Source organism: Pleurodeles waltl, chromosome 4_2, assembly GCF_031143425.1.
Source record: "Pleurodeles waltl isolate 20211129_DDA chromosome 4_2, aPleWal1.hap1.20221129, whole genome shotgun sequence".
Taxonomy (NCBI): Eukaryota; Metazoa; Chordata; class Amphibia; order Caudata; family Salamandridae; genus Pleurodeles; species Pleurodeles waltl.
This window is the reverse complement of record NC_090443.1, coordinates 623988781-624002884: the sequence shown is the minus strand read 5'-3', so window position 1 is coordinate 624002884 and position 14104 is coordinate 623988781. Positions and strand designations below refer to the sequence as shown.

Here is a 14104-nt window from a genome sequence, read left to right as displayed (position 1 = left end):
TTATACTTTCTTTTTATGGGCAGCAGACAAGAGTCATTTCTGGCCTAATGCTAAAGCTTTTGGACTGTAGGTAGGTTGAAGGTTCAAATCCTAGCATCTCATGACAGTGTGTCTGCTTATTTTCTAGTGTTTTGACTGTTAAAACTTCCTAGCGATGGAGCATTAAAGTCTTTTCCCCCTCAAAATCTGTGGGTTAAATGTCATAGCTACGTCTGGGCACTGCATAATAAGGAGTCACCTCTGGCCTAGTGGTTAAGGTCTCAGACAGGCACACTGATGGTTGAGGGCTTCAGTCCAGGTGAGTTGATGGTCAATTCCTACTTTAGTTTCTTTTCAACTATAAATAGTTAAGTTACATACTGGAAGGTGATCTCACTTCTTTTAATTGAAAAAAACATTTTTCTTTTCAATTTGTTCAGAAATATCTTTTTCTCATTATATCATTCATCAAAGCCTGAAAAAACCCTACTGCTGTCTCTGGCTCTTTCTCTCTGTGAAATATTTCTCTAAATCGCTCTCTCTTTCTCAATCTCTCACTTTCACTCTCTCAGGGTTGGGTGGTTAGGGGGGTTAGCCATACGGTCTGGCTGCGGACCGTATCCTGCGGCCAAACCCACTGCACATTGGCAAAGGCTGTGCACAGTCAAGGTTGGGTTGTTATAGGGGGTTGGTCACAGGGTCTGGCCGCAGCCCAGGACCTATAGCCAACCGCTGCCACGCATGGCCTATGCCATAGAAATTCACTGAAAAAAACAAAGATTGCAGGGACGTTATAGTTCAGAATTAAAATTAAAAAAACATATAAATTCACTTAAATAACCAAAGGTTACAGGGGTGTTATAGTTAAGCTCACGTTTTAAACGCACAAAACTATAGGAATTCCCCTGTTATAGCTAGAATTATCTCAAGTAACTATAACATTAACATTATAGTTACCTTAGGGAACAAGTTATTGTTACTTGAGGCAACTTTCTATGGTTTTGTACGTTTAAAATGTGAGCCTAACTATAACGTCCCTGTAACCTTTGTTTTTTTAAGTGAATATATGTTAGACTTGACAGCCTTAGGGTGGTCACCCCTAACTTTTGCCTGCCTCCCTCCACTTTTTAGATATTGTTTTTGCTTGTTTTAAGACTCTGCACACTTTACCACTGCTAACCAGTGCTAAAGTGCATATGCTCTCTACCTTTAAACATGATAACATTGGATCATACCCAATTGAATTATTTAATTTACTTATAAGTCCCTAGTAAAGTGCTCTATATGTGCCCTGGGCCTGTAGATTAAATGCTACTAGTGGGCCTGCAACACTGATTGTGCCACCCACCTAAGTAGCTCCTTAACGTTGTCTCAGGCCTCCCATTGCAAGGCCTGTGTGTGCAGTTCACTGCCAATTCAACTTGGTATTTAAAAGTACTTGCCAAGCCTAAAGCGTCCCCTTTTCTACATATAAGTCACCCCTAATGTATGCCCTAGGTAACCCATAGGGAAGGGTGCTGTGTAGGCAAAAGGCAGGACATGTACCTGTGTAGTTTACATGTCCTGGTAGTGTAAAACTCCTAAGTGTGTTTTTAAACAGCTCTGAGGCCTGCTCTCTTCATAGGCTAACATTAGGGCTACCCTCATATACTGTTTCAGTGGTAGCTGCTGATCTGAAAGGAGTAGGAAGGTCATATTTAGTATGGCCAGAATGATGATACAAAATCCTGCTAAATGGTGAAGTTGGATTTGATATTACTATTTTAGAAAGTGAGCATTTCTCTGCACTTAAATCCTTCTGTGCCTTACAATCCACGTCTGGCTGGGTTCAGTTAGCAGCTCCCTTGTGTATTCACTCAGACACACCCCAAACACAGGATACTCAGCCTCACTTGCGTACATCTGCATTTTGAATGGGTCTTTCTGGGCTGGAAGGGTGGAGGACCTAACACTTACATGTCAAAGGACATTAGCCTGCCTTCACACAAAGGACTGCCACACCCCCTACTGGTACCCTGGCAGACAGGATTGAACTGAAAGGGGACCTTGTGCACTTCTAAGCCACTCTTCGAAGTCTCTCCCACTTCAAAGGCACATTTGGGTATTTAAACACGGCCTCTGCCCCTACCAACTCAGACACTTCCTGGAGAAGAGAACATGAACCAGAACCTGCAACCTGCTAAGAAGAACTGCCTGCCTGCCCAAAGGACTCACCTGACTGCTTTCTGTGAAGGACTGCTGCCTTGCTGCTCTCTGGCTGTGCTGAGAAGTGCTCTCTAAGGGCTTGGATAGAGCTTGCCTCCTGGTCCCTCAAGTCTCAAGCCCAAAAAGCCTTCATCTCTAGAAGAAGGACTCCTTGTGCAGCGAAAATCGACGCACAGCCTTCCAGAAACAGCACACAGCCTGCATAGTGGTGAAAAATTCACCGCACGCTGAACCGGAACGACGCAGCCCAACATCGCAATGAGAAGATTGACGCATCTTCCTGTATGCAAGAACAACTGTTTCATCTCTTCTCTGCCTTCATGTCCACGTGCAGGGAAAGAGAAGAAACCTCCACTGCCAGTGGGTGGGAGCACTTTGACAACCAGAGAGGTTGCTTTTGCTTGGTGGGACTTGTCAAAGTTCCTGCCAAGCAAATAACTATGTCCCAGGTTGGGCCCCCCAAGGACACAGCAGGAGCGGGCCTTGCGGGGTGGTAGTCCCCGGGGACATTATTGACTCCAAGAGGGGGGCCGCGTGGCCTCCCACTTTTACTTCTCAGGGACAGCCCCAGGGAGGTGGTGGTCCCAGGGACTCTGTGTGGCTCGGGAGTGGGGTTATGCGGCCCCTATCCCACTGTTTTAAAAGCAGTTGGCCCCGGTGAGGTGGTGGCCCCGGGGGCCTAGTGGAGTCTGTGTGGTCCCCCATTACACATTATTTAGCCCCAGGGAGGTGGTGGTCCCTGGGTCTTGGCGGGGAGGTCTCTACAGCTCCTGCATTACTGGTTATTTAGCCCCGAGGAGGTGGTGGCCCCCAGGGCTTTTAGAGCTTCAGGAGGTGGCCCGAGTGCTCCCCTACTTTTTTATAAGTGAAGCACTGGGGACGTGGTGGTCCACTGGACTGCAAGAGCCTCAGGTGGATGCCACCACCCGCCCACCTGATTTCTTAAACAATGTCCCTGGTCCCTGGGCCTCCCAGTGGCATTTTTCGAAACAAGTGTGGGGGCCGGCACTTGTTTTATTTTCTTAATTTTCACCGAAGTTGCTGCAATTTTGCTGCAATTTTCGGTGAAAATGTTTTTAAAAATGCTTTTTCGCCCTGATGGGGTCCCTCCTCTGGGACCCCAGCAGAGAACTAAGGGGTGAGTGTATTACTACCCTCCCCTCTTTTCTTTTTTCAATGTTTTTTTCAGGGACTCAAGCAAAGTCCCAAGATGGCTGCCAACACTTCCTCGTTGAAGTGTTGGCAGCCAATCACATTTCAGCAGGGGGACTGTCAGATCCTTGGAGGATCCGCATCCCTAGATATACAAATTAGCTTTTGTTTTGATATCTCAAAGACTACTGAATGGATTTTCACCAAATAACAAAAAGGACACTTTCTAGACCAAAAGCTACCTTTCTGTCAAATTTAGTGTAATTCCGTCCAGCGGTTCGGGCTCTACTCATGTAAAAAAAAAAGCCTTTGGGAATTAACATGGAGAAAATAAGTTTTGGGACCACCTTTTATTCTCGACACCCGCTATAGTGGATCACCCCGAAAATTTCCAGACAGAAGCCAAAGTGAGCGTCACATTTTCGAGAAGATTCATCAAAGGCACTAAATATATAAGGAAGCCTAAAAACACTTTTTCTGTAGAAACTAGGTCCTAACTATAATACATAGTGGTGACTGCCACTAGATAATATGTATGCATACAGATATATATACATATATATATTTACTGAAAAAAACAAAGGTTGCATCTACATTATAGTTAGGCTCCCATTTCACTCACACAAAACCAGTGAAACTCAGCGGTTATAGTTACCTGAGGTAATTTACACCCCCGCAATGCACTGCTTATGATAGACTGGGACGCGGCTTGAGAAAATTGCCAGTGGCTGATGTTAATTCAAGCATTCCATCCAAGACTTTTTGCACACTTTAGTGTGTCGCTGTAAATGGGTCAGGTATGCCTAGACGTGGGTCTTCTGCCCACTGTGTCACTAGAACCAAGCTATACCAAGCTGTAGAGCACATAACAAGTGTGAAACCGGTCCTGGGTTGCTTGTGTTCCAGTTCAGGGAGGACCTGGCTTGGCAGTTCGGGCTGGACTGTTCCCATTGGAAGAGGGTCAAGACTGATTTGCATATAGCTGGGTCCATTCTGAGGTGGCATGGTGTGCATAACAACAATGGATTGGAATGCAGCCTAAGTAATTACCAGTTGTTGAGATTAATTAAATGCCACCCATCCTGTTTAGTATAATTTAGAATACTTATATATTAACACCATTACAAACTGCCACATTGCTTTGGGTTAAGGCAATATCTTATTTGTAACATAACTTAAAGAGTTGCAACTTCTGTTTGTATTTAAGGCACCAGTGGGGATGTTTCTTACATTTCTTCTAACACTATCACTATTAGTGTTGCTCGAGAATGGGCCCATACATTTGCCATTTGTTCTCATGTGTACTAATCGTATTATTGCTCTTCTTTCATGATCAAGTCTTCCTAAATTAGGCATGGAGGGTGAAATAAAATTGTTTGTGGCTTTTTACTGTAATTATGTCACAGTGGCATACTAGTTATTTGAAACAGCACTGATCCTGCGTTAGTATGGTTGAGTTTTTCATCAGTGAATCTGTGATTGAGTGTGAATAATAACCGGCCTTACGATTTATTATTTTATGTTAATATATAGTTGTTCTAGTAGTACGTGGCAAGATAATTCGCAGTACCTGGGTCTCTGAGTAGTATTGGACTATAACTGCTTCAAATCATGTCATGCAGTTTCCATTCGACCTACTTCTACCAACAGGTCTTCATAACAGCAACACAACATTTAACTGAAATTGAAATATAGAGCGGTGACATGTTGCCTTTTCTCCTCTCATGAAACTGCATGCTCTTGTGTTATTTGTTGCAACTGAGTGATAAGAATGTCAATGGAGCCTGCATTTTGATTTGTTGTAATGCTTTATGGTAATTCCATTTAACAGGCAGTTGTTGGAAAGTCAGCTGGTTGGTGGGCACTTGAAATAAAGTTACTGTTCTGAACATTAAGCGTGGCGTTTATTATTATTTTATAAGAACACATTCTCAACAGAAGTAAATAACAGATTCTCTCCCAAGAAAACGATCATACTCAAAATTTTAAAAAATGTGACTTACCTCAAGAAGCCATGGTTTTAGTTTTCTATCCAGAAGAATGTCAAATCCTAAGACTTCAAAACAGACGCTCTCGCTTCCTGGCGGTTGCCCAGGCCTGCACATACGGTAAGCATGAAGGACATGCGGTTCTGCTACTATCAAAGTCTTTACAACTAATTCCTAAGGAGAAAGCATAAACAGAAAATTGCATGATGGAGGGGTTGGGAGACACCCACAAGCCGCAGTGGCACAGATGCTATATGCAGTGTCATAATGGAACATATGGGGCCGCGCATCAGAAGGGGATGAGGGGCGCCTAAGTCTCACACATCTCACAGATATTCATCTACCCTGGCCTTTTGGGTGGGGGGGATATAAGCGTTGGGGGCCACATGGGGGTTGCGAGTCCCCCTGCAACTCGGGGGCTTCAGGGGCCTGCTTTACACTCCTGGCCGAGTAGCCACCTGTCATCTGACAAGGCTTGGGTCAGTCCTGTCTTTTTAGCCAACAGCATTTACTTTCTGAACTTTACAAATAAAAGAAAAACTTTGCTAGCTGCTGCTGGATGAAAGACAAGGACTGGCCTGTAGTGTCGCACAGGACCCAGGTGGGAATAATAGCAATGTCCTAAAGAGGTAATCATTCAGTATAGTGGTTTAATATATTCATATAATTGTGTAAGATTAAATCATTCTAAATAGACACATTTCAGATCAATCAATAAGCAATATTGAACAAAATGTCGTTAGAAATTGTGCATTATTTATAATATTAAATCAAACAATTAATAGTTTTTTATAAAAATGTGAAAAAGTACTCAGTGCAAAGTGTGGACATACAAGCATTAAATCAATTCAAGAAAACTAGGGCGTGAATGAATCAACATCATCATCCTAGTGACATCGAATTTTGAAGGACACAGTGGCTGTACGAGGTGTCTGTACTTTGACCCCTTTATAATTGTAGTCACCATCAGTACAATAAAAAGTCAAGCATGAGCACCAGTGGCGGACAATAATTAACAAAAAAAAGTGGGATGGTATTATTCAAAAACAAAGCTCAAAGAATGAACTAAAGGATGCCATGGTGTTCAAAACAAAGAGGACCTCATAAGAAATTATATAATATATATGCTTCAATTAGCCAAGCGACCATGAATCTAATATACAACTAATTTGGACCACAAATAAGGGCTCATAATCAGTGTGCCAAACGTAAATGAGCTATCATAGTGAGATAAAAAAAACACGTGTTTTTTTATCAAAAAAGCTGGCAAAAATCAAGAGTTCACTGCAGACTTAATCGTAAACTGGAATTAAATTCCCAGAATGTGATAGACAAGATGGAAATAATAGGAAACACTACATAATTATTAACATATCAAATGGGTTTGAGGGATAATCAGATAGGTTCCTTATAATGAGTGGAAATGCCAAACTCGACTCAAATTGTATGAATTTCAAATGGGATGTACTGAAATAAAGCGCTCTGCCTCATTAAAACCAACTTAACGACAGAGTCTCTCCATCGGAGCCTGTTACAAAATCACTGCACAATCTCAAAACAACTTAAGGAATGGGACACAGAAAAGCGATACAAGGTAACAGTGTCCTGTCAATGAAGAAAGTAACCGAAAGGAGAGACGCCCATTTGCTACCAAATGAAATGAAGTGCACAAGGAGCGAACTGGTACCAAAGTGCGCAGAAGACACCACAATCCTCAGTCTCCTTCAGCGTATGGGTGTTTGGGTGTGAACAGCAAAGGGGTGCATAGCGCCACAGAAAGTTATGTCAAGATGGTACCACGTCCAATTAAGGAGTGGAAAGCAAACTAAAACCCAGTTTGTACATAGTGACAGATGATCTCGTGTATTTTTAAGAACACAAATTAGAATGAGCAAATAAGCAAAAACATTTTCTTGAGGACAGAAACTGGAATTAACAAATAATAGAAAACACTACTTTAGAAGATCGTGGTTTGCAGACCAAAGAATTGGAAATTGGAAGAAAGTTAAAATGTAAGAGAAAAATGATATGTTCTACACATGAAACACAGAGGAATATGGTATATCTTTCCACCCAAAAGGGAATAAACTCATCATCATCTGATGTAAACAGACTGCCTATTGCTGTTCACAGTAGGTCCGAAAATGAATGCACTTCAAAATAAAGTAAGGCTCAAATGTTCAAAAATAGCTTATTTCAAGTGTAGATGTCCATGCATTGCAACTGCAGCGGGGGAGGTAGTGGTATGTGTTTTTCTCAAATGGAATGAAGATAAAATGGATGACCACATTGAGGGAAACTGTCCATTGTGGTTCACATTCAAGATGGAAAGTTAGATTATCATTCCATTCTATTTGTCGAAAGTGTTAAGGACATTAAGGTCATTTACAATAGAATTACATAAAGTATACATCTCCATTCAAACGTGTCAATGACTGGTGCTACATCAACAGCCCTGGTGGTTTTGCAATCACTTAAATGACCTTTCTCTACAAGTCTGTCTCCCTTTGTTGCCCTGTCATGAACGCTGCTACTAAAAGGGGATTAGTAACGCAACATTTGATATGACATTTGTGCTGTATAATTTGTGTTTTCATTTTTTGCATAGTCTGTCCAATGTAAATTAGTTAGCCTAGGCACCAAATGGAATAGATGACAAAAGCAGAATTACAGACAGAAAAATCCTGTACTTTATATGAAATCTGGTCATGTATAAATTCCCTGGTGTTTGTGGTAAGGTCAGATAGTTCACAGAGTACAGAGAGTACAGCCGCCACATTGTTGTTCCCATAATAGTGAGAGATGTCCCCAGGTTTGGATAATAGATGATTTTGAAGCTAGGTTCTCTGATGCTTGCATGAGCGAAATAGATCTTTGCCATTTCTTGCATGTTTGAACGAAAATAAAGGCGATCAACTATTAAGCCATAGACTGTAAAATTCTCCAGTTTTGTTTAAATAACTTTGGTAACGAATTTGCAGCAGGGCTAAATGTGGTTACACAAGTTATATACGTTTGAGTGGTTCCTTGGTATGTGAGGTGAGTATTCTCCAGGGCACCCCCCTGCTATGTTCATGGAGTATTTTATAACGCATTTAGTGCACCCTCTTCCCAGTAATCTTCTACTCAGTATTTATGCCTTCCCTCAATAAAAGTCTTCCTCCCACTTACAATTTCACCTAATCTGTAAAAAATTTCAAAAGGATAATACATTCATTAAGGCCAAAGGATAATCCCTATCATACTTAAGTAAGGAATTTCACTCCATTTGGGTATTCTAAACAGGCTGGTCCCTAAGTTACTATTTGCATTTCTAATGTTAAGAGTTAGAAAATGTAAACTACAATTACTATATTGAAATGTCAATTTCAAAAGTCTCTGGGACTGGTTAAGCCAGTTGAACAAATACCTCTGAGATTCAAGTTTTCCATGTCATATCATGAAGATATCATACACATAATGTTTCCTAACCCAGATATTTTCTTTAACTGGATTAATGGTGTATATAATAATACATTTTTCTATATCATCAACCTAGAGTGTGGCAACACTTGATTTGAAGCAGGAGCCCATAGCGACTTCTATTATTTACATAAAAACGTTTCTGTGAAACATAAAACAGCTTTTGGTCAGAACTTTGTATAATAGGGAAATTAGAAAGTCAGTACAGACTGCAACTGGAGTAGATATCTTATTGAGCCAGTCTTCTATCGCTATAGTGGCATCTTCTTCGGTAATATTTGTGGATAGTGACTCAATGTTTGAAACTTACTAACAGCTCTTGATGAGTGTCAATAAAAAATATTTATTGTGATTGATAAGATCAGTACGGCTGCTTACAAACTGATAGTTTTGCGTACAAACAGCTGAGAAGTGAAATTGATAAATTTGCACAAAGAAGAGTTCGTTTTTTATTGTAAGGTATGTATTAAAGAAGGTCCTGCTTCATCCTGCTGCAGCATTTTCACTGCCCCTCCATGCCGTCAACAGTACATATTTATACCTGCCAACAGAGAAGAAAGGAGCCTATTTTCTTTAGCCTGAGTTAACCTGTGGTATTTAAAAGTTACTTATGCAGATAAAAGAAAGGAAGAACTGACTAAACAACTGTGGGGAAAATTCGAAAGAATTAGTATATCACCTTCTTTAAAGTTCTCCATTATGCAGGTAACAACGAAGAAGGAAGAGCCCCTCAACAGTATGAAGACATCTGGAGTTGGGCGTTTCAGATGTTTGGCAGTACTAGTACTAGTACTAGGGAATGGACTTCAGGAAGTAACACAAGTAGTCTTATTCATTTGGGTACCAAGGCCAACTAGACAAAGGAAAACTTAAGTTATTGCAATTCATCACCCGGTATAATTTAGGATGGTTCTCTTCCCTGTGTATATTTCTAGATAGCTAACGTAATGAAAATGCTATCTAAAGAGTATTATGTTTCTTCGTAACTTGTCCTATGAAAATATTTTTTGTTGGTGTGTGCATCTGTACTGCTCAAAGGCAAGAGGTAAATATATTTGACTTATCATCAAAAATGTGGCTTTTGCCACTTAGACTGGTCTCTAAATAGTTCAAGAGTGTGTTAATAAATGCATTCTACTATATTCATAAAACATGTCACTACTTGCCCCTCTCAGAAGAGTACTTTTTAAATGTTTTTATTAAAGTGTGTTAAATAAAATCAGTCCTCAAAATTAATAAAAATATTACCAGACCTGCGGGTCAAGTAACTTGAATAATCTATTCAAACTAACTGTAATGTACTTGATCTGTAAACGGGTCTCAAATTGTGTGATCCTAGGCAAATAGTTTACAGAGTTGCCTTTTTCTTCATTCTCATATATGATTGCAACTTCAAATATGTGAGCTCGGCATTTCTGCAGTACAAAAAACTTCCTTTGTTCGATTACCTAGACTAAATTTTGCTCAATGTATCACAAGAATATAGCCCACATATAGGGGACAAATGACCCATGACTTGCTTTAAGTTAACTAATAGCATTGCCATCAGGGCAGGAGGATTCTCAGTTCGTTTACACACTCACTTTTAATAAATATATTACTACACCACAATGTGGTAGCATACTGTAATGTAGACACAGACAATTTCTAAGAAATGTCCAAAAACCTTTCCACTAACTTGCAGCTTTACTGTTAAAACTATATAGTGTATTAACAATCTGCGAAAATTGGGCTTCTGAAAACATATCCTTTCCAAATCAACAAGTAAAGAATTCTGATTTGTTTTCATCATATTAACATTTTTTCACCACACAAGTACAAAAAATGGGCTTTCACATCTACTGAAATACATTTTGAAATGTTTGCACAGTTGACTTAGTCATTTAAATGCTATGTGTTATGAAAAATCTGACAATCTATAGCCTTTTATTTCACACTCTAAACAGCAGGTAAGGCAGATCACCTTACAAAATCCTGGAACTCTGCAGTCAGAAGGAAAATGTATTGAAAGACAAACTGAGTTTTGACCTCTGTCTGTGAGCATATAGCAAATGTGACATACAAAACAAGATTTAAAGGCACATTTTATTGCTGCTCCAGTTTCAAACTGAACAGAACACCTGTTCTATGGCTCAACTTGATAAAAAATGACTCACCATAGCAAGTGGTCGAGTAGATTCGGGCCCTGAAAATCAAACTAATGTCACACAACTCTGGTACACGCTGAGTCTTCTGAAGACGACTGTGTGAACGGATTTAGTTCATTTACAGAAAAATGTAAAGATGAGATCTATTCAGATGATGATATTGGAGGAAAGTCTATAGTTCTAGCCTTGAAACTGAGGATCTTCTTTTTCAAATGGCTGATGGGGTAGAAAAATGATTCTTTTAATTGTGAAATTGTGGTTCTGAAAGTAACATGCATGGATAGGAAAATGACACCAAGCTGTCCATGAAAACAGGAACAATAGGACCCTATTCAAACAAATTAACTTCACATGTGTAGATTTAGTCACATACAAATTTACTCTTACACTTTGTAGTAACTTTATTACTTTTGGCTATTCACCATTTTGAAGTGCATAGTTAGTATAAATTGTAGAATTACTTATCTCCGCCCTTTAAGTTTAGAGGGCAGAGTCTGCATAAATATAATTTATGGCCATAAAGGTAATAAGTAACTACAATTGTACTTTATATTCTGCACAGTTGGTGAAGACCTCTGCCCCTGGGGCGAAGAGGTTCACACCTGAGGTAGAGACCTCTGCATGGAAGGGAATGGCAAAATTATATAAACCTAAACCAAATCATACATGTCTGATACCCATTCCCTTTCAGCAACATAATATTCTCCACACCACAGGCTCTGTTTTGTTTCCCTCTTCATCTTTCTGCTCCTGCAGCCACCATTGTTAGAAATGGGATCTTTGGTTGGCTGTCATGTTACCCCCAGTCCAAGCAAAGACCCTCACACTCATCAGGGCAAAGGAGAAACACACCTAGCTAACCCCTACTAACCCCCTTGGTAGTTTGGCACGCGCAGGCAGGCTTAACTCAGAAGCAATGTGTAAATTATTTGTACCAACACACACAGTAATACAGTGTAACACTACACAATGGACACCACACAAGTTTAGTAAAATAGGCAATATTTATTCAAATCAAACAAGACCAAAAAACAAAAATCCAACATACACAAGTTAAAATATGAATTTTCAAAAGAATAAGAGTTTTACATCATAGAAAACAATGAAGGTTTTGATTTTGTACAAAGTACCCCGTTAGTGTCAAAAATAAAGCTGCACATGCGAACATGCATCAAAAAAGGCAGCAATGCGTCGATTCCTTTCTCGCAAGGTAGGCTGTGTGCCGTTTCTTCTCCGGTTGGGTCAGTGATGAGTAGTTTTTCTACCTCGCAAGAGAATGATGCGTTAGTTTCCGGACAGGGCACCTCAGATCTGCTCAGAGTCGGGTTGACTTTGATGCACAGAGACGATGCATTGAAAATCCTGTTGCACGGTGTTAGAAAACCGCACTGCATGGGGTATGCGTTATCAGCAGCCGCAATCGGGTATTGTGCGTAATTTCTCCAGCCGCGATGCATTGATCTCCCAGCCTTCATGCAGGTGGAGCATTGATTTTAGCCGTGAAGCTGTCAGCACGTTGTTTATTAGACGCGTTTCAAATGGTGCGTCGAAAACTTCCCCGCACGCGTTCTGTTCATGAATTTTCAGCCCTTCTCTGCCAACCTCACCTTTCAAGGGCCCAGGGACTGGATAGAGCACCACTTGGCAGGGCAAGAGTCTCAGTAGCGAGTCCAGATGTTAGCAGGGGAAGTCTTTGATGGCCCGGAGACTTCAAAATAGATGGCAAGCTCCGTTCAAGATCTTGGAGATTCTTCTAAAGCAGGAATGCACAAAAACATCTGGTCTTTGTCCCTTTTCACAGGCAGAAGCAGTAACTGCAGGATAGTCCAACAAAGCACAGTCAGAGGCAGGGGCAGCACTTCTCCTCAGCTCTTCTCATAGGCAGAGGTTCCTCTTGAATTCAAAGGAAAGTTTCTGTTGTTCACAAGATCTTGCATTGGCCAGGCCCCAGACACACACCAGGGGGTTGGAGACTGCATTGTAAGAGGGTAGGCACAGCCCATTCAGATGTAAGTGGCCATTCCTCCCTCCAATCTAGCACAGATGGCTCATAAGGATATGCAGGCTACACCCTAGCTCCCTTTATCTCATGGTCTAGAGGGGATTCACAAACAGCCCAACTGTCAAACTGGCCCAGACAGGGAATCCACAAACAGGCTGATTAAGCATGAAAAAATGCCTACTTTCAAAAAGTGGCATTTTCAAACTAACAATCTAAAAACCAACTTCACTAAAAGATGTATTTTTAATTTCTGAGTTCAGAGACTCCAAACACCAAATTTCTATCTGCTCTCAAAAGGAATCTGCACTTTAATATTTATTTAAAGACAGCCCCCATGTTAACCTATGAGAGAGAAAGGCCTTGCAACAGGGAAGACTGATTTTAGCAATATTTCACTGTTAGGACATGTAACAGACGTCAGTATATGCCCCACCCTTACCATACCCTGCACCCTGCCTATAGGGCTACCTAGGACCTACCTTAGGGGTACATCACATGTATAAAAAGGGAAGGTTTAGGCCTGGCAAGTGGGTACAGTTGTCAAGGTGAATTGGCAGTTTAAAACTGCACACACAGGCGCTGCACTGGCAGGTCTGAGCCATGTTTACAGGGCTACTAATGTAGGTGGCACAACCAGTGCTGCAAGCCCACTAGTAGCATTTGATTTACAAACCCTGGGTAGCTCTAGTGCGCTTTACTAGGGACTTACTAGGAAATGAAATATGCCAATGATGGATAAGCAAATTACACATACAGTTTACATATGAGCACTTGCACTTTAGCACTGGTTAGCAGTGGTATGGTGACCAAAGTATCAAAAACAGCAAAAACAGAGTTCAGCATACATCAATAACCTGGGAAGCAGAGGCAAAAAGTTAGGGGAGACCACGCCAAGCATGCCAAGTCTAACATGCGCCCCCCAGCTGAAAGTGGCAGAAACGACACAGCCTCATTGGAGTTCTCATCACTAAGGGTGAAGAAACTGGACAGACTATCAGCTTTGGTGTGTTCTGTACGAGGGAGGTGTTCCACTGTAAAGTCCATACCCTGTAGGGAAATGGACAACCTCAACTGTTTTGGATTCTCACTCCTCATTTGCATGAACCAGTTGTGGGGCCTGTGGTCCGTTTGAACCCTGAAGTGACTCCTAAACAAGTAGGGTCTAAGCT

General features: G+C 41.0%; 1 protein-coding gene across 2 annotated transcripts in view; it reads right to left on the bottom strand.

The window, feature by feature from the left end:
* TTLL7 (tubulin tyrosine ligase like 7) overlaps positions 1 to 14104 on the bottom strand; it is a 950867-nt gene that overhangs the window by 410077 nt on the left and 526686 nt on the right. For both annotated transcript variants that reach the window (XM_069232204.1, XM_069232205.1), the window contains one exon: positions 5340 to 5498. In XM_069232204.1, coding sequence (XP_069088305.1) covers positions 5340 to 5498 — 159 coding nt within the window. The remainder of the gene's footprint in view (positions 1 to 5339; positions 5499 to 14104) is intronic.